We start from the raw sequence: 20,710 nt of genomic DNA, 5'->3' as shown, positions 1-20,710 counted from the left end.
CTTTCCTTCTTTCCTTCTTTCCTTCTTTCCTTCTTCCCTTCTCTGCCTTTCTTCTTCCTGGAAGGAAGGAGGCGGGGGACATCTTCGCTCCTTCCAGTCTAAGAGAAAAGCTCAAAATGACATTGACAGACAATACAAATCGATTGAATAACTATCACCATACTAACGGCACTCATCACATCATATACTCTGACATACAGCCCATACTCCTTTCACCCAGTGTTTTATTTTCAAGCCTTCTGGATATACCGGTCGAAGATCTCCCCAATAGTCTTGGCACTCTGCTTAGGTATCCTCTTCTGATCATTCTCATAGTCGACATAAGTCACACCGAACCGGGTCTCGTAGCCCTCGGCCCACTCAAAGTTACTGTCCAGCCATTAGTCTAGTGCTCATTTCAAATCAAAGAGGATGGAGAACTCACTCGAGCAAGCTCCACGCCATGTAAGCGCGCACGTTCACCCCATCAAGCGTATACGCATCAGCCATAGCATCGATATAATCGCGGAAATACTGCGTGCGGAACTCATCCTCCAGCAGCTGATCCAGCGGGAGATCATTCTCGCCCTTCAAGCTAGTTCCATTCTCCGTGACGTAGATCTTCGGCCGGCCATACCGATCACTCAGCCACTTCAGCAGCTTACGGAACCCGATCGCAGACGGGCGCAGCCAAGGCGACTGCGTCTCGGGACCGACCCACTCGCCCTTCTTGTTTGACAGGAGGATCTCGAGGTTACCAGCTGTGTCGTTGGGGTCGGGCTCGCCGGTGCGCGCCCTGATGTAGTTCGCGCAGTAGTGGTTCATGCCGTAGAAGTCGTTGCTGCCGTGGACGAGGGCGATGTCTTCGGGGGACCAGGTGGGCAGGCGGTCGCCTAGCTGCTTGACCATGCTGTCGGGGTATTTGCCGTGGTAGATGGGGTCCGCGAACCAGGAGATGGCGAACTCGATCTTGCGATCGCAGGCTTCGACGTCGGCTGGGTTCTCGGGGTCCCAGGGTTCGGCCCAGTCGCCTGTTGGTCGTAATTAGCTTCTTGTAGACAGCGATAGCTAGAGGGAGGGAGAAGCTGTACCGTTAAGAGTGATTCCAATCTCCCCACCGTCTCTCTCCTTGAACTCATCCCGATAAATCTTCACCGCAGCCCCATGAGCAACAAGCAGACTATGTCCCACAGTCCAAGGCTCGCGCGAACCATCCCCGACAGCGCTCTTAGTGCGGTCACTCGTGTGTCCAGGAGCGAACTGTCCCACATTGTACCCAAGAACACTGCTGCACCAGGGTTCATTGAAAGTAATCCAGTACTTGACCTTGTCGCCCATAGCGTCGAAGACGACACGAGCGTAGCGCGCAAAGTCAGCGACGAACTCCTCCTTGTTCAGGAGACCGCCGTAGCGCTTGTCCAGCTCATCGGGCAGGTCCCAGTGGAAGAGAGTGACCAAGGGCTTGATGCCTGCTTCGAGCAGATCATCTACGAACTTAACGTAGTGCTGCAGGCCCTTTTGGTTGATGGGGTCGTTGCGGCCTCCGAGGGGGATGACACGGGACCTGTATTTGTATGGTTGGTTAGCGAGACGACCGAATAATGCATTAGAGACGTTGACGTAGCCTACCATGAGATGGAGAAGCGGTAAGCCTGTGCACCGCATGTCTTCAACAAGGCAATGTCCTCGTGGGTGCGGTGGTACGAGTCGCAGGCTACATCGCCCGTCGCGCCACCGGCAATCTTGCCTGGGACTTTGCAGAATGTGTCCCAAATGGATGGGCCTCGGCCATCCTCGCTCACTGCGCCTTCAATTTGGTAGCTGTATTGGAATTGTCAGTTACCAGTGACGAGGACTTGTGTTTCAGGTAAACTGCGTAATAATATGGTCTTACCTGGCTGTTGCGAAGCCCCAGAGGAAATCAGGCGGGAGAGTCGATGTAGAGCCCATGGTTGTGATTTTGTATGGGACGTGCAAACTGACTTATCTTGTTTTTGATATAGAATACGAAACAGTAGACTTACAAAATGAAAGCTCTATTTTCTATTTTCCCGGGGGAGGGGTGGTTTAAATGCCTTCAGTTCACCGGGGCTTTCTCCGCATATTCCAGCGATTGAGGGGCAGGTGGGGGATGAGCCCACCGCGACAGGTTCCCTCTTCGGCATGGAACCACTTGATCCAACCACCAACGCCGTTTCAGGAGGCCTTTCTGGGGTGTTGAAGCGAGCATGGATCGCAAGTGGTGTGGAATCCCAAGACAAAAGCGCATTCTGCGGGGCAAAAGGAGCGGCTTGACGGGCCGATGTCCGGTTTAGATTAGGCTAGTCTATTCCCTGTCGTTACCAGGGATCAGATAATTGAGGAGAGTAGATCAATATGTCTGAGAGTATGATATATTGAATGCAAATGCGCAAGTACAGCGAGTCAGATTCTTTGCATAATGTCACAAATTGGTCGCTTTGAAATTCCATTAGTAGCCCATCCGCCAATCATGCTGTCCCGTGAGAAATACAATTCATATGAACCAGATGGACGAGATAGATTACAAGCAAGTCAGTAAGAAAGCATGCAGAAAGCAAGGAAAAGGGACAAAACTAAATCAATGCTGCCTTGTCTTCCTACCAGTCATTAAACGCCATGCAAGGCTGGGGCACGAGCAGTACTCAGGATATCTCCATCCCGTCAATGTCATCGCCGTCAAGGTCGTCAAGGTCGTCAGCGGCGGTACCGCCAAGAGTCAGTTGGGACCGTTTAGAGTCGCGAGCCGGACCCAGTCCGTCCGCGCCCAAGCCTCCGGCCAGCTCTAGCTCGGGCCCGCCGACGATCCGGCCTTCCGTATCAACCACCTCGCACAGCTCAATCAAGTTCTGTCGGCTGAGAGACTTAAAACCCTCAGTGCGCACGACCCGGCCCCAGTGGCCAAGGCAGAATTGCGACGCGCGACGCATGAGCCATTCCTCATTGGTACGCCGGGCACGTTCCCAGATAATGGCAGCGTTCTCCACGTCCAATTCGCGGCTCAGCCGGTTGACGCACAAGAGGCGTAGTTTGGGCATGTCGTAGAGATTCGCCATCACGAGCATCCCGGCAACGTCAATTATGTCAGAACAGTACTCAGGGTGCCCGGCAATGCTATCCGTGTATAGATAATACAAGAAAGCACGGACCACGGAGTACGGCTCCGGAATGTGCAATCGCTTGGAATGGTACTCGGCCATACGAGCAGAATAAAGCCGTTTGAAGTGGGGCCATCGCAACTGTAGGATGATACGATGCACGTGAATAGGTGGGGACGTATTCACGTTGGGTGGCAGGAAGCTGGGGGGGGGATCGACGTTCGGCTCTTCCGTGTGATCATCGGGGCCCGGCTCCTCGTCCGGATTCGCAGTGATCGTAAAATCAGCCTCACTGCCAGACTCCGGTGACTGGTCAAATACGGCCGAGAGATCCGTCCCAATGCCAGACAGCGACGACAGGCCCGGTCTTTCAGCGACCCGCACCCTTGCTTGGTCGGCCGCTACGGCAGCCATCTCGTCACCCAGCAGGCCGTACCGCCGCAAATCAAGACAGAGAACTTCACTCATGGAGTTTTCGTCACTCGTCCCTGGAGTTCCCCCGACATCTAGGCTACATCCCAACAGCCACGCTTTCGTGCCGGTCGTATCGACTGTGCAGTAATGCCATCGAAAGCCGGGCTTGAATATTTCCTGTCCATCTGCGAGCTTTTGCCAGCGTAATGAATCGAGCTCTAAGGACGACAGATTACATTCGAACGTTCGCACTGTCTCCGAGGGAGTGATTAGGTCCAACAGAACACCCGACGCGTAGGCCTGGAAGTGGGTCCCGGAAAAGAGAGAGGGAACATGGGCTCCAGACTTGAACCGAAGGCAGGAAATGGCCCCCGGAGCCATGAGTTTGCGTCGATTGGAATTGCGCACTTGAACACTCCCTGAGTTGGCGGCATAGCTCCCGGACCGGCCGGGTAGCTGTTGGCTTGGACTACTAAACAATGCATCTGGGCTGTGAGTCATCCTGTTCGGGGTCGCGGGGGAATCCAAGGTACCTTGCGAATCGGCCATTGAAAGGGACGGGACGCCTTTGAGGTCCAGCCACCAAATGTCGGTCGTGCGCTCCATGTCCGGGTCGAGGCCTCCAAAGATCCACAACCGGCCTCCCCACACCCAGGCAATATGGTCGAACCGGGCGGTAAATCTCCAGGAGCGAGACCAGGTCCAGGTTTTCAGATCCAGATAGGATATGTCGTCAAGGATGACACTGTTCTCACCCGTCACACCACCGACGATAAATAGCTTTTCGTCGTATATCACGGCAGCATGGCGAGCCCTTCCTCGCGGGACAGATCCACGAATTTCTGGTTGAGTCCACGTGGAGGTTGAGAGGTCGAGGATGACGACATCCGACAGGTATTCGCGATGTTCATTTTCACCTCCAAACACGATCAGCTTGTCTCCATGGTATACGGTAGCCGTGTGTCCTAGAAAGGTAAATCACACAAGTCAGCACAACGTCTAGATGGAGTTATTAGAATTATCCGGAAAGGACCAACCCATGCGAACGCCGGGAATATCTCCATAGTTATCCACCAGCTCCCACCGCCATGTCTTTAAATTTAATTTCAAGACATGGTTGTACACTATTGGAGAAAATATTAGCACAACACTGCTCCTCAGCAACGCCAACCAAATGAGGAATCGTTAAGAGAACCTTCATCAGTATACTGATCAAAACCACCAAAAGCATAGATCTGATCGTTATCGCAATACGTCACTGAAGCATTGACCAGGCAGGCGGGAACATGGCCTTGGGCCTTCCGGATGGTCGGGCGGGAGTCTGCGCTGCCACGGCGACCAGAAGGACTCGCAGACATTAAGAATGTATCCTGCGAATTCGGGGTGGAGAGGGAAGTCATCGTCCAAGGGACCCTAGAGGGGCAGATTCAATTAAGGTGGGTCCACAGGAGCGTTACTATTCCGGTAGTTAGTCGATGGAGTAGAAGGCGGGTTGCCAGGCCATCAATATCCGTCCAGTCTAGCGGTACCAGGGAAACCACCAGGAGGGCAATTACCCGTCACAGCGGCAGGAGGCAGAGGGAACGAAGATAACTGCCTGGAAAAATAGAATATTATGGATCATATATGAATCAAATCCCACCCTTTCATGATTCAGACACTGCCACACAGTTCAAAGAGACAAAGAGTGGAGATTGATGGTTCAGGAGGAAAAGAGAAAGAAAAAAACGCCAAGACCGATCGACCGCCGAAAAGGGAAGAGCCTCATGTCAGGTGCCGGTCTAACCGCATTGGGTAGCATGTTGCCGTACCTCCAGTAACCGTTGCCATGGGTGAAAGCACAATCTATATCCTGTATTTATTCCTCCTCCTTTTCGCTGCTCTGGCTCGTCCTTCTCTTCCTTCTCCTTCTTCCTCATTATCCTCTTCTCTTTTCTCGGTTTATATGCTACTCTGTGCATTTGATATCCATTGCAGCTGTCTTAGTGCTTGCATCGAGTATCTTCACTGAGTTACATCGTCATCCTTGTCTCCGTTATTCAGCGTCCCTAGAAGACTGGATTCTCCTCGACGACTGGAACCAGCTCTTTTTCTCTTCTTGATTGTGTTTTGTCTTGCGTAAATAGATACCACCATGGCGACTCCTTCAGTATCAACTCCCGTCAAGACCCATCATGGGATCTTCTCAACTAAAACCGCCGGTGGCCGCTTGCCCCTCACCCCCTCCCCGCGCACACGGGGCGACAGCGCCGCGTCCAACCCTTCCAGCCCCTTCACCCCACCTTGCCAGGCAGCGGAGGGGACAAAGGAAGATAAGCGCTCCGTCTACGGTGGAAATCTCTCCTCGTACTTCACCAAATCCATGGCAAAGGCCACCCGCGGCTACCGCGAATCTCCCAAGTCCAACATTGCTCGTGTGCGCAAGTCCCCGAAGCACCTGGAGCTGGGTGTTTCGGAATGGCAATTGACGGGGACGGGTCCGACTCAGTCCCCCTCCAAGGAGCGACTGCGCAAAGATACCGCCAGCCGGAAAGAGCCGTCGACCCGCACCACAAGGAGTGGCAAGACGACCGTTCGGATCTCCCACAACGCGGCAGACAGATTCATCCCCAACCGCACGGCAAGCGAGGGACTGGCCACCGCCGGTACCGCTAAGCCTGAAGAAAACCAGCGACCCAAGACCAGCGGCAATGAGGGATCTACGGTTCTCGCTAGCGCAGCCAGTGCTTTCGACATTGGTGGTCGTGGAACCGACGACGACATCACCGCGGCTCTTGAGAACCTGGGCCTGGATGATACTGAAAGCTCGAAATCATACACTAAGCCGGCGCCTGATGCGGTTGCCTACGAGTCTTCGCTGGCTGATGCTTGCGGAGTGAATCTGAACACACGCATCCTCGCTTTCAAGCCTCCTCCGCCAGAGTCGTCCAAGCCCATCGACCTGCGTGCGCAATACAATCGTCCCCTGAAATCCGTTAAAGCGCAGTCCGCCCAGTTCCGCCGCAGAGTGCAGACGGCTCCCGAGAGGGTTCTGGATGCGCCGGGTCTCGTCGATGACTACTATCTGAATCTCTTGGATTGGAGCTCCGGCAACCAGGTCGCCATCGGCCTGGAGCGGAACGTCTACGTCTGGTCTGCAGAGTCGGGTACCGTCGATTGCTTGTTGGAGACCTCGCCGGACACCTACGTGACCAGCGTGAAGTGGAGCGGCGACGGCGCGTACGTCGGCGTTGGTCTGGGAACCGGTGAGGTCCAAATCTGGGACGTTGAGGAGGGTAGCAAGCTTCGCAGCATGTTCGGACACGACTCCCGGGTCGGTGTCATGGGCTGGTCGAAGCACACCCTGTCCACTGGTGCACGCAGCGGTCTTGTCTTCAACCACGATGTCCGCATTGCGGAGCACAAGGTCGCCGAGCTCGTCTCGCATACATCCGAAGTCTGCGGTCTCGAGTGGCGATCCGACGGCGCCCAGCTGGCCACCGGTGGAAACGACAACCTCGTCAACATCTGGGATGCGCGGTCCCTGAGCGCTCCCAAGTTCACCAAGACCAACCACCGTGCGGCCGTCAAGGCCCTCAGCTGGTGCCCGTGGCAGATGAACCTGCTGGCCACCGGGGGTGGTTCGTACGATCGTCACATTCACTTCTGGAACACCACCACCGGCGCCCGGACCAACAGCATCGACACCGGCTCCCAGGTCACCAGCTTGCGGTGGAGCAACCACTACCGGGAGATCGTCAGCTCCAGCGGATTCCCCGACAACTCCTTGAGCATCTGGAGCTACCCGACTTTGGTGCGCAACGTGGAAATCCCTGCGCACGAGACCCGTGTCCTTCACAGCAGTCTCAGCCCAGATGGTCAGCTTCTGGCGACCGCGGCAGCGGATGAGAGCTTGAAATTCTGGAAGGTCTTTGAGCGCAAGCCTGGCCAGAGTGCCTCGGCATCCCGGGAAGGCGGTGTTGGTAGCAAGGCTCAGATGACCAAGTCCATGACCATCCGGTAGTGGGCTGTTCTTTCTTTTCCTTTCCTTTCTTTTGTTTTCTTTTTATCCTTTAATTTCGGGTTAAATGCTTGCGAGCATGGTTCTTTGGTGTTGGCATTGGGGTTTTCGGCGTTGTGTTCGAGCGACGCCACAGATATCCATTCTTTTGGGGTTTTGGCGTCCGTGCGGGCGGCGTTGTATGTATTTAATTGATCATATCTTGGTCGATATTCTTGAATAGAGCTTTTACCATTGGTAACCACTGCTTTCATTAAGTCAACTCACGAACCTGTCATTGATGTTTCTTTTTACTTGATTACTGCATATGAATCACTGGACTCAGGCATCCAGAGTTTGGGTGAGGCGGGTGATGACTAAGCAGAGGGATCAAGACCGATTTCGCCCATTCTAGAGTGACCTTCACCTCAACAACGACTTGACCTGTCTCTTACTTGCTTGCTGGTTCACTGTCCTCCCATATCGCTCGCCTTACGACGCTTTTCGGTCTTTACATTGGTTTCAGTTGCATGAAGAGGTGCCATCTGTCTACACAGTTAGTCTGAGGCCCAGGACATCCATTCAGTAGTCGTCACTTGACGGTTGTGTCGCCATAGCCGTGGCAACTACCGGTCGCCGTCCTATCACCCATACAATTGCGACAGCAGATTCCGTTCCACTTCCTCTGCTCTTTGGTTCCATCAGTAGTCCGATCTTGTTTACGGGTTCTTCTCACCGATCATGTCGAACCAGCAGGTGGTGAGTGCTATCTGCCAGAGTGTTGCCCTGTCGGAGTTGCGGCATCACCCTGCCTTTCTCCATCCTTGTTCCATCCCCAGACTCCGTTTCCCATCGTGTTGGATCACTCTTGGGATTTGGCTGATACCAGGTGATATAGGGCACAGTGTTTGATCGTGTCATCCAGGAGGTGTGCGATGCATCCCAGGTTGATTTCGAAGAGAGCGGAGTCGATCAGCAGACGTTGCTGGATCTGAGAAAGGTGAGTCCCAGCATTTTGTTTCTTTTCCCTGCTTTTTCTTTTTTCTTTTTTTCGACTTTATCACCACCATATATCTTGGCGATGAAAGTCCTGGACGGCGAGCAAGCACGCAAGGGAGCGATGATGCGCTCCCAGGCTGGACAAGCGGGGTCTGGAAAAAGCGGGAGGCGGTGCGGCATCTCTGGGGGAACCGCCTGCTTTTGAGTCTCTTTTATACCGTGCCGCTTTTACCCGCTGCTGCCTTAGGCCGCCAAGCCTGCCCCTTCTATAATTATCCTCCACTATACATCCTCACTATACACCTCTGCTCGTCGCTCAACCCCCACGCTCCACTCATTGAATTCTCAACTCTAACACATTTTCAGAGCTGGCAAGCAAAACTTTCTTCCCTCGGCGTCGCCCATTTTCCCTGGGATCCTGCCCCCCAGCCCAACAACCCTCCGCAAACCCAAAATCAACCCCCCGCCCAGACTCCGACTCAACCTCCGAACCAAAATCCTATCCTCCCTCCTACCGCGACCGTCCCCTCCAACGCCCCTCGGCCTGCCGCATCTCAACCTCCGCAACACCATGTCCCTCCCCAGCAGCCCTTACCACAGTCGATGCCGGGCACGGCACCTCCCCTACAGGCGCCGACTCCAGTCAGCGCGGCTCCCATGGGACAGGGTCCTCATATCAAGACGGAACCCGGTTTGAATGCCCCTGGCATGCCGCAACTCAACATGATGCCCGGGAACCCTCAAAACTCCCAATCCGCCCGCGAACGAGCTGCGAACATGCTGCACCAGAAGTATGGCGCGGCTGCCGCCAACTCCGTCAGTCAGCTACAGGCCCAACAGGCCCAACAGGCCCAACAGGCCCAGTCTCACTTGAACATGGGAATGCCTGGTCATCCCGGCCAGCCCGGCCAACCGCGCCCCCAGAACATGCCGCAGATGCCCAATGGCCAGCCCCAGATCAAGCAGGAACCAGGCTACCCGCCGATGCCGCAACACCCAGTGGGTAACTCCCAAACAGACGGCGCGGGCGACGACGCGCTATCGGACTGGAAAGCGGAGGTCGCGCGACGGCGCGCAGCGGCGCAACGTCAGGGTGGAGAAGGCGATCGTCTGCTCCGTGAACACGTGAACCAACGCATGCTGCAGATGGAGGGAGGTGGTCTTTTACTGCCGCTGGGCCAGAAGCGGTCCGCAGGACCGTCGGCGCTGGATGCCATGACGACAGCGACTAGAGGCTTGGAGCTCGATGAGGATTCATCAGTTGGGCCATCCAAGAACCTGCCTCGGGGACAATTCGACGGGCCGGGTGGCGACGACGAGCAGGAGGAAGATGACGAGGACGCCATCAACTCCGATCTCGACGACCCAGACGATTTGGTCGCTGACGATCATGATGCGGAAGATTCAATGGGCCAGGTCATGCTCTGCACGTATGACAAGGTGCAACGGGTCAAGAACAAGTGGAAGTGCACGCTGAAGGACGGCATTTTGACCACGGGTGGAAAAGAGTGAGTTTCCATCAACTTTTGGGGAATTATAAAGCTAACAGTACTAGATATGTGTTCCACAAAGGCCAGGGAGAATTCGAGTGGTAGATTTCATCTTATCTACGGTCACCCGTACCTACGACTGAACTGTATTTCTTTACGCTTCTGATATCATTTGTTGTGTAAAAACCTTTTTCCCTCAAAACATAAAGCCAACTAAAGAAAGCCCGACTTCGCCGGCATCCTTATGCTAGCGAGTCAACATTTTGATCTCACCAAAAAAATCCATCTGGCTAGGTAGTAGCGAACAGCCCTACCGACCAGACTACATATTATTCTCACGTGAATCTATTCTTCAAACGACATGCTCTGCATTTCTTTTCTTCTTTTCATTATTTTCTTGTTCATTCAGTTGGATGCACATGGCGCTATGGGGGCGAGTGACTGAATACTGACTGCTCTTCTACTGGATTCACATACGAACAATTTGATTAGAGGAACAATATGCCAGTGTGCCCGCGTAGATGTACATACATACGTATTAAGCCAACAACCAACTTCACAGCGAGCGAAGTATATAGCTATAGCTTATCTCACAGCCTCTACAACCCCAAACTTGAATCCATCCAGTCAGAATAGAGACATCAATATAACACAGGTAACCAGACAAGGTATCACAGCGGCGGACTCTTGCAGAACAACTAACTAGGGAACACATGGCCATCGCCCTGCTATACCTTATACAGTAAGCAGTAGGCAGGTAGGCACGCACCCTCAAGGGCTATACTACCTTCTAGCTCATTTTTCTTAGCTAGCACCATCTATCAAAGATATAGTTCTACCTAGTATTCACCACGGCAGTGATGTGATCCGGTGTACTCCGTAGATGAAATGCAATTGCCATATTCTAGGATAGGTCATTGATAGGTAGTGCAGTATACAGGTGAATAGATTTCAGTATCCTTCACAATTTACTTAAGTAAACTAACTAAATAACCAGTAACTCTTCACTGAACCTCTCAGTGGGTTATTGAAATGGAAATCTAAAGATAAGACCACTTTTATGTTTTTTTGGTTTCTTCTAAGAATATCATAAGGTAGGATTAGCTGATAGTATTGTTCTATACAGAGTTAGTATCTCTTGGTCATAGATTATAGCTTCTTTCTCATAGTGGAGATACATATAAATTGTAGCATTCAGTCAACAAACTGGTCATAGTATTGCGATCAGCAAGACTGATACCACTTGATCTAGATTAAGTAATAAATCTTATCTTTCCCCAAGTATCTCAATATAAAGTTCACAAAGCAATACCTTATCTCGATCCAAGTACAGACGACGAATATTACAAAATCCCAATTCCGAAACATACATACATACCAACAGTCCTACCCAATACAAAACAATATCATTGTATTATCCACACTTCCACCCATCCACCCATAATCCACCCACCCAAAAACCAAAGATGCTTAAACAACAGTGGCAAAACTCAATCCAACCGATGACGGCATACAACCAACCAACCAAACTCTATCCCCAGCCTTACAGAGCCAAACTCACGAACGGAAAGAAAGTGTGGGCTAGAAGATTCCCGAATGATCATCACCAGAAGAAGAACATGCCCACAAGCATGGATACACGCGAGCCGTGTTTTCGGGTCTCCCGTCATGATGCAATGATTGTCTTTTTGCTGGATCCGTAGTTGGGGAGGTTTGGATGACCCGGGGTGGTGGGTGGGTTGACGGTGGTTTACTGTTGTTCTGGTTCGGGGTATACTCTGAGTTTGTATGGAGATGGAGTACAGTGGGGTTCCTAGGTAGGATTTATATATACTAGGTAATACGTACGCAGGATGATAGATAGATAGTAGAAGAGAATAGAGTAGATGCGAGATAAAGCTTCTAAGCTTACTAGGATAAAACCAATCAATCTGATAAAAATGAGTCCAACTTTTCTGTTTTCGAATAACAAAGCAAAGCAAAGCAAAGCCAAAGACATGGGAATCAAAATCGCACACAAAGACGAAAAAAGGAAAAACAAATCTATCAATGTAGCTTCGCAGGGAGACAAAGGTCATGAGTCAAACCAAAGAAGCAAACTAACACCGTTTTCCGTCAACACCGCCGGTGAAATTCAAGCAACAAGCAAAAGCAAAACGGAACCAATCAAGAGGGGGAAAAGAAATAAGAAGGGAGGAGCCAAGCCAGCAGAACCAGCCTGAACGAACATCGTCTATCTAGAGTTGACGCCAAACCCGGCATGCTCACTCCGAGAAAAAGACGAAAGATGCTTCAAACATAATACCCAGTGTTGCACCAACCCTAGCCTGTCCTATCCTTGTTGCTGTTGCTTTTCATATGTCGATCTGATCGCGTTCAGTCATTCGCATCAAAAACCGTGTCGTCTGTCTTCCCGGCGGGAATTCCACACGCGGGTCGCAGTAAGGGTATGTATGAATGAGTCTCACACAGAAAAAGAGAAAGAACCGTGCGCCCCAAGAAGGTGATTTCGAAAAAGAATAGAAAAAGAGTTGTAGTGATAAACAACCGAAACTCTCATACCGGCATCTCATACCGAAATCCCACTTGTATGGATTCGGGAGGCCTTCAAATGGGACGGACTTATTAATAGACCCAAACCCGCGGGCTGTTGATATGACGTTCACACCAAAGAAAGAAAAAGAAAGAAAGAATATCGAAACTCCAAATCACTGAACCATCATCATAAATCGTAGTCGCACAACGGGCCGTCGGAATCAATCGAATCGAGTTATGTAGGATGAGAAAACAGTCCAAAATCCGTAGGAAGCGGCTATAATAGGCCCTCTTCACCAATTCCGGGGAGGCCAGCCCCGGCCACGTTGATGTTCTGTCCCTGCATGACTCCGCCGGCGAACAGGTGGCGACCCGCGGCGAGCTGGAATTCGGGATTACACGGCGGCGAGTGCGACTTGTGGTATTTGAGACCGTTCAGGTTCTTGTAGCGCTTGCCGCACACTTCGCAGCGGTACGGCTTCTCTTTCTCCATTCCCAGAGTGCCGGGATACGGCGCCGAGGTCTCGGGATTGACGATCGAAAAGGTTCCATCGGCGTTGTCGTGCAGCTGCTGGTTGTTGTGGCCGTGCTAGAAAAAAAATGAGTCAGCTAAGAAGGCATACTAATGTGATAAGATGGTAACTTACAGCCTTGTGGTATTTCAACCCGTTCTGGTTCTTGTAGGCCTTTTCGCAGCCGATAACAGGACAGCGGAAGGGCTTGGGCTCTTCGTTCGGAAGCAACGCCGTGGTGTCGGGCACCCCGGCCAGCAACTGCTGTTCGCGTATGCGACGAGCGATCTCGCTGTTCGCACCGTACTGGGCCCCGCTGAGCTTGAAGTGGACGTTGGGAGAGTTCATGCCGCCCGTGGGACTGAACAGGCGCTTGGCCGGCTCGTCGATGCACAGGTCGACCATATCGTTGTTGCTGGTGAACCGAGCGAACTGGGGCTGGCCCTGCATCATCAGGGGGTTTTGCATCGACAGATCGCCAAATCCACCGACCACGCTTTCGTCGATCTCGGCTGGCGTGCCGGGGGCGGACGAGTCCGGTGTGGCGCGGAATTGCGAGTTCTGTAACGGGTTCGCCATTAAAGTCGGGGTGTTAACCGACGAGACGGTGGGGTTGTTCTGCAGCGACAGAGGGCGATTCGAGCCCACCGGCGTCCCCGGCTGGGACCCCTTGAAGCCCTGGTGACTCGGAAGCATGGACAGGTTCAAGTTCGGAACCCGCTGGTTGCCGTTTCCGAACCCGTCCTGATTCCCGTCGTGCGCCTGCGGGGTAAACAGCTGCGACGAGGCATCGGCGTCACCCATGGCCTCGTCAAGCTCCATGTCGTCGATGGTGTCGAGATCCGCGTGTTGCTGCGAGGGCGGGTTCTGATTCAACTTGCGGTGCATGTCGATCGTCCGGTCCGGTTGCATTCCACGGGTCTGGTTGCCATTCTGCTGACTCTGCTGCTGTGCGAGGGCCACCGCGATGGCCGCGCGGTTGTCCCCCTGGCTGGGACGGTGTCCTCCCGGCTGTAACGACTTGGTGGCGTGAGCTTCCTCGTAATGCTGCAGCAGGTCGTGAAGGGTCGGGAGGGTCACGCCACAGCAGGAGAAATCGCGCATGAAGTTGGCTTCCAGTTTCGGTAGGTAGGATGACGAGTGGAACGAGGGGGACTGAAACGTCGCAAAGGGCGAAGTACCGGTCATGATGATACTTTAAGTCCCTGTTAGCCTACCTGTCTGGGGCATCATATGACGACAAATCCACGAAGACAACACAAAAGAAAAAAAAAAAAAAAAAAAAAAAAAAAAAGGAGAGAGACAAAAGATGAAAAATAAAAAGGTTACTCACTCATCGCGGATCCAACTTCCCACCGATATCCCACCCCAACTCATCCCACCGACCAAACTTCCAGCCAACGACTCTCGTCGTTGCTTATCGCGGCTGGATCCGGAGACAGAGATGGGTTTCGTTCCGTTGCCCCAATGGGCGGTGGCCGTGCCGATGGAATCCTTGCGAGGCGGGGGAGGCTTGAACATACCCAAACTCCCACCGTGGGCATGGGACAGGCTCCCGGATCGCTCGCCATTGTTGGCTCTTTGCAAGGCGGAGGTGAGGTTGGAGGCCTGCTGTCCGGGCGGAGAGACCGAGGTCTGACGAGTGGCGATGTCGATGGGGGCGGCACCGGTCGTCATGGTGAAGGGTTCGACGTAAGGATAATCGAAGATCTCCTGGAAACTGGAAGGAAAGGCAGAAGGATCAAAGTAGGAGGTGTAGTTGTTACTGTTGTCGTTGTTGTTGTTGTGGTAGTCGTCGGCGCCGGCGTCGGGATCGAGGGGATGTTGAGGCCAGGGAAGATCGGACGATGATGCCTTTTCCCTATCCGGTCTGCGCGGTTGCAGGCCAAAACCTCGGGGAGTGGTGACGGGGGTCGAATCCCGAGTCTCGGCTCTATCCAAGTCACCGAGAAGGGGGGAATGATGTAGAGACGGCGGAGGGGGGCTCAAGGAGTCTTCTAACGATCGGACCATTGAAGGAGAGAAAGTGGTAGTAATTTAATGATGGGAGGGAAAGTTGAGAAGAAACGGCGTTAGTTTAGGCGGGATCCCACAGTCCAGCGTAAGAGGACGCTTCGTTCGGAAGTTGTCCCGCTTTGGCTGGGCGGGAACTGTCACTGACTGGACGGATTCGGGAACGGTGGCGGGGACGTAACGATGATTATTACCCTGTTGGAGATGGGCTGGGAGGTTCCGATGCGCTGGACAGACTAGAGTAGTGGCAATATTATTGAATGTGTGAGTGAGTGTGAGTGTAGTTGAAGTATGGATGTTGTGGTTGTAGGAAGGAGAATGTTTATGTTGATTTGAGAATGTGATGGACATCCAACAAGGAAAGGCAACTGGCAGGAATTATTGGAATAGGCAGATGGGGGAGTCTCCTTCATATTCATATTATAAAGAGTGGTGTAATTATCCGGTAATCTTGATACGCGGAGTCCGTCTTTACACCGGGGCGTCCGAGTTAGTCATCCGCCAGCTTACTCTCGTCGTGATTAACATCCATGATGCTTCATCGTGATGACTGGCCTTATGTTGCCACTGTAAACCATCCAGACGAGTCATGCGGGATGAATGTTCTTGATTCCAGAATGATGGACATCCAGATTCGATCAGTCAATCTCCGTAACCCGGCGGCATCCGCGGTAGATATCGCGTCCAATCAATCCACACAAAGACACTAGGCACTTACTTCCCACCTGTAAGATCGAGGGTACGGGAGGAGTCGGTATCACTGATTACCACTGCATACAGATTAACCCATACTGAGGTACCTATTACGTCGGTATATCCTCTTCATCCTCAGTCCTCTGTCTAGTGGGTAGCCCCACGGCAATTTTCTCAACCCAAGGTTCCCTCTCGAGAAGCTAGTATCCATTGATATTCCATTCTCTGCCTCCAAGTGGGCCTCCCATTCTCTGGTCGGCCTCGGTCTACCCACGTTTTCTAGAAGGTCCTAAGCGACGGTCGTCAGTACGTCTTGGGGGGGTTTCCATTTTACCGTTTTCTTACCACCATCATACGGGATCAGCCACCCGCTCGGTCTACCTCGACATCCATTCCTATAGAACATGTGTTATGATGATCTGTGTGCTCGAGATCTCATGTCTCGAATAGTCAATACTCATACCAAGACACAATAGGTAATAACATCGAGTATCGACTCGATACTCGACCACCATCGGCTCCACAACAGGGCATCCCCTCCCCGTAAGCCAGCGCTACTGTAGGTACCGGGAGGAGCAGCCAATCTGCCGCGTCAACGTAAGGAAATCACCTTACATCATTGGTCGACCCCAGAGCCAATTCAATTGGGAAAGCCCAATGACCATGCCGGACGACGCCTTGTGTCTTGGCGACATGATCACAAGATGATAGGGGACGCGTCTGTCGACTTTCTCTCGGTTGGGGGAGTCGGTGGGACAATCTACTCGACACCCTTGTACAGATACTCCGTAGATCTGAGGGGACTTGCGACGTTCTAATCTGATATATCCACTCGATGGGGATGGCCATCCCTACGCTGCACCGGTCCAGGGTACTCGACAGCACGGCTGTGGAGTGTACTCCGTCGAGCTCCAGGCGAATGGAGACCTCCATCATCTGAGATCCACCGCGGACAGTCCCCTCTCTGCCATGGGAAGAGGTGAAGGTAAAGCATAGGTGGCATTTCCAAGACCCTCGGGCGTGGCCTCGGGGTGGCGACTGGCGAGAGACTTTCTCTATTAGTCTAGGTTGGAGAAGCGATGTACCCTCATCCCCATGGTCCTCCAGGATAAAGCAGTCCCCCATGTGGAAGCGATGGGTTTGTAACACCAGAGGATCCATTCACGAACAGTGTGACAAATAACAATACAAATCGTACACCTGTCCTGAGTCTTACACCTCTCGACTGATCGCCCCTAACCGTCAGCGTCAGCCGATGAGGAGAAAAGCAAACAATATCATATCATCCGAACATCACCATCCCCTGTCTAGCGCAGACTAATTGGCTTCCCCGGGACGTTTAATAGGCGGATGGTCAGAATAGGATAACCTGTCGGGTATTTCTCCGCGGATCCCGCCAGCCTCATGTCTCATATTAAGTTTGATAGGAGTTGAGAAACGGGCGTATCATTCATCTCAGGAGTTACAATATACAGATAGTTGGAGGGAATTGGTAGGTGAAATTAAGTTGAAGGACTGTGGATCAGGCTATAGATTGGCAGGCGTTTTAAATAACAACAATGCAACGCGACGGGGCAACGGCAATATGGCTAACTACTTAGTACGGAGGACTTACTACACTACTCACTACTTACTGTATTCAGAGACACATGTGTTATAACAATTAGTACCTAATTCCATCGGTATGTTGTTGCCGAAAAGGTGAAGCAGTCCCCGAGACAACCCCGGCCAGCAACCCAAAACAGTAAGTCTGTCGAGCAGCCCCATCCAAGCGGTGAAACTTGCCACCCTCCATCATGCTTCTGCCGCCTTTCTAGCGTGGGACTAATCCATACCTATTACATTCGATGCAAATCTAGTACTCAATACGAAAGAATAGGAAATATTGATGCTCATCGGACATCCCTTCCAAAGAATCACAAATCCTTAGCAGAGCGGGGATGGCAGGGCAGAGAGAGAAGAAAGGAGGGAAATCCATCCCAAATCGGTGGCGCAACCGTTCCAATCGCAACCACGCCCTCCTCCCCCTCACTCGTATAGCTGTATATTTACACCGCCCATTCCTTCGACTCCCCTCCTCCAAAGAGGTATAGTACGGGATCACAATCGGTTGATGTCATTGCTGACCTGCATATCCGGGGAGGTCAGTGCCAACCGCTTTACCTATCAGGATCAAACACGGTCGATAAGGTAAGTAGGTTGATAGCAAGGGCCAACGGGCGCCCACATGCAGGTGTTGTTGGACTTCATCACCCCCCATCCGTCCCATCCCGCTTGGTTTCCAGGGATGGGTTGGCGTTCGAGTCAGACTGATGCAAGCGCTCGGATCCCGGGCTTCTAGCTGTTGGTGTAGGAGGTGCGTGTGCGTGTGCGTCGTGTGTGTGTGCGTGTGTTGTATGAACGAACCATGGGTAACTATGTACTACGTAGACGCCTCGGCTCTATAACCCGCCTTTCCGCCTGGATACCCGCAGAAACCGGCATGGGAGATTGAGAGTGTCTTTGAGATGATATGGTAGGGATAGGCCAGCGAGGAAACACCCATGCTATGTAGTGGTAGTGGGCACAGTCTGCGATATAATACCACAGATACTATATTGTAATGCAGTGACCAGCCGGGTTGGTGTCAGATAAACGGTCTTATTACGAGTATTTACCGGGTTTGACTTGACCAGGCCATGATCACCAAAGGATCACCGAGAGCGGCGATCCCACACCAGAGGAAATTGGAATATTGGGATCAACTGCTATCGTCAGGTTGTATCTAGGATGACTAGATGAGTAGCTGGGTTGCCCAATTGAGCAGCTCTTCATTTATATCTAATTATTCCAGACCTACGACGGGTTGGTAACGCTGCTGGCAAATACAATTATAGACCCATCACTCCGTCTACAGGATGTGTATCAAGCTTCTAGGCCTAACTTTGGCCTCCTGAGATGTGAGGGACTATCCAACACGAGTAACAAGCCAGGCAATTAGCTGAGGAAGCATAGCTGGAATAGGAACGTATCTCTATGCCACTAACATTGTAAACTCAAGGGCGACTCCCGTCTCGGACCGTCCTGGAACTGATAAAAGGGTAATTAACATCTGACGTTAATAATTTAAGCTTATAATAAGAGTGGCTAGCGCATTAGTATCTAGTATCAGCTGCTATAAATAGTTTAGTTAACTAATATATAGTTACTAAGTCATATCGCTAATGGTCTCTAGTTATTGTGTTGTCTGGGGTAAGGAATGGATGTAGCTAGATAGAATTACTGACTAGAATATCACATAGATGTGATGTTTCATGCTTTCAGAATAATTCCGTCTGACACAGACTGCGGTGGAGATCCTGGTAACTACCGCTCTCCTCTGGTAGTCTCGCATACCAATCTCCCAGGGCAGGTTAGTTGCTCTGAGCCAAACCAAGTCCTTTGCAGTGCAAACATTCTGGGACAAGAAAAATGCGGACATTCTAAGCCATCCATACTGGATGGAGCCGGCTGTCTGTCACCCAAAGTATTTATCCCCTCTTTATCCTAGCTGGAGTTGCCATCCTTCAATCACGTCTTCACTTCCACAACACCTGGAGGTTTGTACCACCATGCTCAATAACATAGGGCAATAATTTAGCCCTTCATTCAAAGCCTACCTCATCCACTGGACTAAAAGCAATACAACACGGGAGATAATCAGTAATCAGGAATGTGAAACCGGCATGTTGCACGACATTCCTCAGATCCAACCCAACACATAAACCAAAGACAGCCAGATCCGTACACCACATCCGGAACGACATCTAGGGAACTAGTTTAGTCATTATATTCTGTCCCAGAAACCAAATATACAGACTTGGAAGGTTCCATTCCACCCCACCATCACCCCGTCCGGGGTGGCAGAACTCCCCACACGGAACGGAAGCAGAGGGACATTACGATCCCTATACATACCGATGGTAACGTCAACCCCGTGCAGAGTCAAAGGCAAGGGGCATGTAACCTTGTGCCATACTATCCCCGGGATTGATTTCCGAGCGATCCATCACGTTGTACGAGATACCTCTCAGCCGTTGGGCGGAATGCAAGGAATTCGAGATGTCTTACTCCAATAGAGCCAGCCCTTCATCCGCGCATCTGTATGCGGGATACATCCCCGGTTTCGTTCGATGAGCCGTTATCGACATGGCGGGTCGACTCCCAGGATGTCAATGACGTAGCTCCTGGACGAGCCTGGGCTGTCCAGCACAACAGCTTTTCTCGGGCAAGAATGCCTTCAATGAGACCTAGCTGGTCATCGGAAGCTCAGGATCCCAGATACCCGACGAAGACGGGAATGCACTCCTTATTTCGGATGATATGTAACCAGGTGTTTCATTCAGGCACTACAGACCTACATGACAAAACCGGACAGCTCTGGTGCTAAGTTACTTGTCCCTGTTGCATGAAGAAGCTGTAACTTTACTTTCGTGGTCTAGTATGATCTTTTGCTCGGGAAGTATAGATGCGCTTCGATGAACATGTGTACCTGTCATTCGAAGCCAGGTGTTCGATTCTCTTCCAGGGAGAAGAGCGCCCATCATTGTCCATCTATTGTCTTGGGAAATTATAGCAATTAGATGAAAGTGAGCACTCACTCTACTTTCCACCCTCGAGAAACTGTTTTTCAGTCAGGGCTATTGGGGCTTTATACATGCCCGTAGCAGTATATCCAGGCGGGGTGTATATAATCTTGCCATCGCTGTGGTCCTCTACCTTAGTGAAAATTCATACATAGACACCATCTACAGAACCTAGCAGTGTACTATCTTACTAGAGCATCAATAAACAATTTACCAGTTCACCATCTTTTTCTGCTATATCTAGAAGAACTAATATGTTTGCTGTGATAGTACTCCACAGTACAAGCACATAAGACTAGCAAAAATATCTAAGAGTGTAGCTCAACTCTGGAAAAGTACTGCACATTTGTTTGCCTCATATAATAACCAAATATCT

At 51.7% G+C, this 20,710-nt stretch overlaps 6 protein-coding genes across 6 annotated transcripts; 2 read left to right on the top strand and 4 right to left on the bottom strand.

Moving 5' to 3' along the window:
* Positions 1-155: 155 nt before the first annotated feature.
* On the bottom strand, positions 156-2,004 carry P168DRAFT_324993 (glycoside hydrolase family 1 protein). Its single transcript, XM_024840933.1, has 5 exons — positions 1,874-2,004; positions 1,609-1,800; positions 1,071-1,543; positions 425-1,010; positions 156-369 (listed from the first exon to the last, which is right to left on the bottom strand). Exons 1-5 carry the CDS (start codon positions 1,927-1,929, stop codon positions 231-233), a joined length of 1,446 nt encoding a protein of 481 aa, XP_024696203.1. The 5' UTR covers positions 1,930-2,004; the 3' UTR covers positions 156-230.
* Positions 2,005-2,546: 542 nt separating this feature from the next.
* Positions 2,547-4,679, bottom strand: P168DRAFT_98797 (Kelch motif domain protein). The gene is made up of 2 exons (XM_024842264.1): positions 4,547-4,679; positions 2,547-4,474 (listed from the first exon to the last, which is right to left on the bottom strand). The coding sequence occupies exons 1-2, from the start codon at positions 4,548-4,550 to the stop codon at positions 2,643-2,645; spliced, it is 1,836 nt and encodes a 611-aa protein (XP_024696202.1). The 5' UTR covers positions 4,551-4,679; the 3' UTR covers positions 2,547-2,642.
* A 469-nt stretch (positions 4,680-5,148) lies between these two features.
* On the top strand, positions 5,149-7,527 carry P168DRAFT_288069 (WD40 repeat domain-containing protein). The gene has a single exon (XM_024836706.1). It carries the CDS (start codon positions 5,644-5,646, stop codon positions 7,510-7,512), a length of 1,869 nt encoding a protein of 622 aa, XP_024696201.1. The 5' UTR covers positions 5,149-5,643; the 3' UTR covers positions 7,513-7,527.
* Positions 7,528-7,926: 399 nt separating this feature from the next.
* P168DRAFT_288067 (transcription initiation factor IIA large subunit) lies at positions 7,927-10,457 on the top strand. The gene is made up of 4 exons (XM_024836705.1): positions 7,927-8,247; positions 8,387-8,488; positions 8,854-9,995; positions 10,043-10,457. Exons 1-4 carry the CDS (start codon positions 8,230-8,232, stop codon positions 10,080-10,082), a joined length of 1,302 nt encoding a protein of 433 aa, XP_024696200.1. The 5' UTR covers positions 7,927-8,229; the 3' UTR covers positions 10,083-10,457.
* Positions 10,458-11,360: 903 nt separating this feature from the next.
* Positions 11,361-12,210, bottom strand: P168DRAFT_98765 (uncharacterized protein). The gene has a single exon (XM_024842263.1). The coding sequence runs from the start codon at positions 12,053-12,055 to the stop codon at positions 11,468-11,470; it is 588 nt and encodes a 195-aa protein (XP_024696199.1). The 5' UTR covers positions 12,056-12,210; the 3' UTR covers positions 11,361-11,467.
* Positions 12,211-12,789: 579 nt separating this feature from the next.
* On the bottom strand, positions 12,790-15,037 carry P168DRAFT_230797 (zinc-coordinating transcription factor SFP1; the record flags this gene model as incomplete). The annotated part of the gene is made up of 3 exons (XM_024833250.1): positions 12,790-13,101; positions 13,160-14,219; positions 14,358-15,037. The coding sequence occupies 3 exons, from the start codon at positions 15,035-15,037 to the stop codon at positions 12,790-12,792; spliced, it is 2,052 nt and encodes a 683-aa protein (XP_024696198.1).
* Positions 15,038-20,710: the final 5,673 nt, after the last annotated feature.

This window comes from Aspergillus campestris (genome assembly GCF_002847485.1).
Source record: "Aspergillus campestris IBT 28561 chromosome Unknown P168scaffold_2, whole genome shotgun sequence".
In the NCBI taxonomy this organism is placed as follows: domain Eukaryota; kingdom Fungi; phylum Ascomycota; class Eurotiomycetes; order Eurotiales; family Aspergillaceae; genus Aspergillus; species Aspergillus campestris.
This window is presented reverse-complemented; position numbering and strand designations above follow the sequence as displayed.

Excerpts from the sequence above, each read along its gene's own strand:
- P168DRAFT_324993 (XM_024840933.1), bottom strand. The coding sequence starts at position 1,929 with ATGGGCTCTACATCGACTCTCCCGCCTGATTTCCTCTGGGGCTTCGCA. Across the intron at positions 1,544-1,608 it reads TACCGCTTCTCCATCTCATG|GTCCCGTGTCATCCCCCTCG; the intron begins GTAGGCTACGTC and ends ATACAAATACAG. Across the intron at positions 370-424 it reads ATGGCGTGGAGCTTGCTCGA|TAACTTTGAGTGGGCCGAGG; the intron begins GTGAGTTCTCCA and ends ATGGCTGGACAG.
- P168DRAFT_288069 (XM_024836706.1), top strand. The coding sequence starts at position 5,644 with ATGGCGACTCCTTCAGTATCAACTCCCGTCAAGACCCATCATGGGATC.
- P168DRAFT_288067 (XM_024836705.1), top strand. Across the intron at positions 8,489-8,853 it reads CGTTGCTGGATCTGAGAAAG|AGCTGGCAAGCAAAACTTTC; the intron begins GTGAGTCCCAGC and ends ACACATTTTCAG. Across the intron at positions 9,996-10,042 it reads TTGACCACGGGTGGAAAAGA|ATATGTGTTCCACAAAGGCC; the intron begins GTGAGTTTCCAT and ends TAACAGTACTAG.
- P168DRAFT_98765 (XM_024842263.1), bottom strand. The coding sequence starts at position 12,055 with ATGACCTTTGTCTCCCTGCGAAGCTACATTGATAGATTTGTTTTTCCT.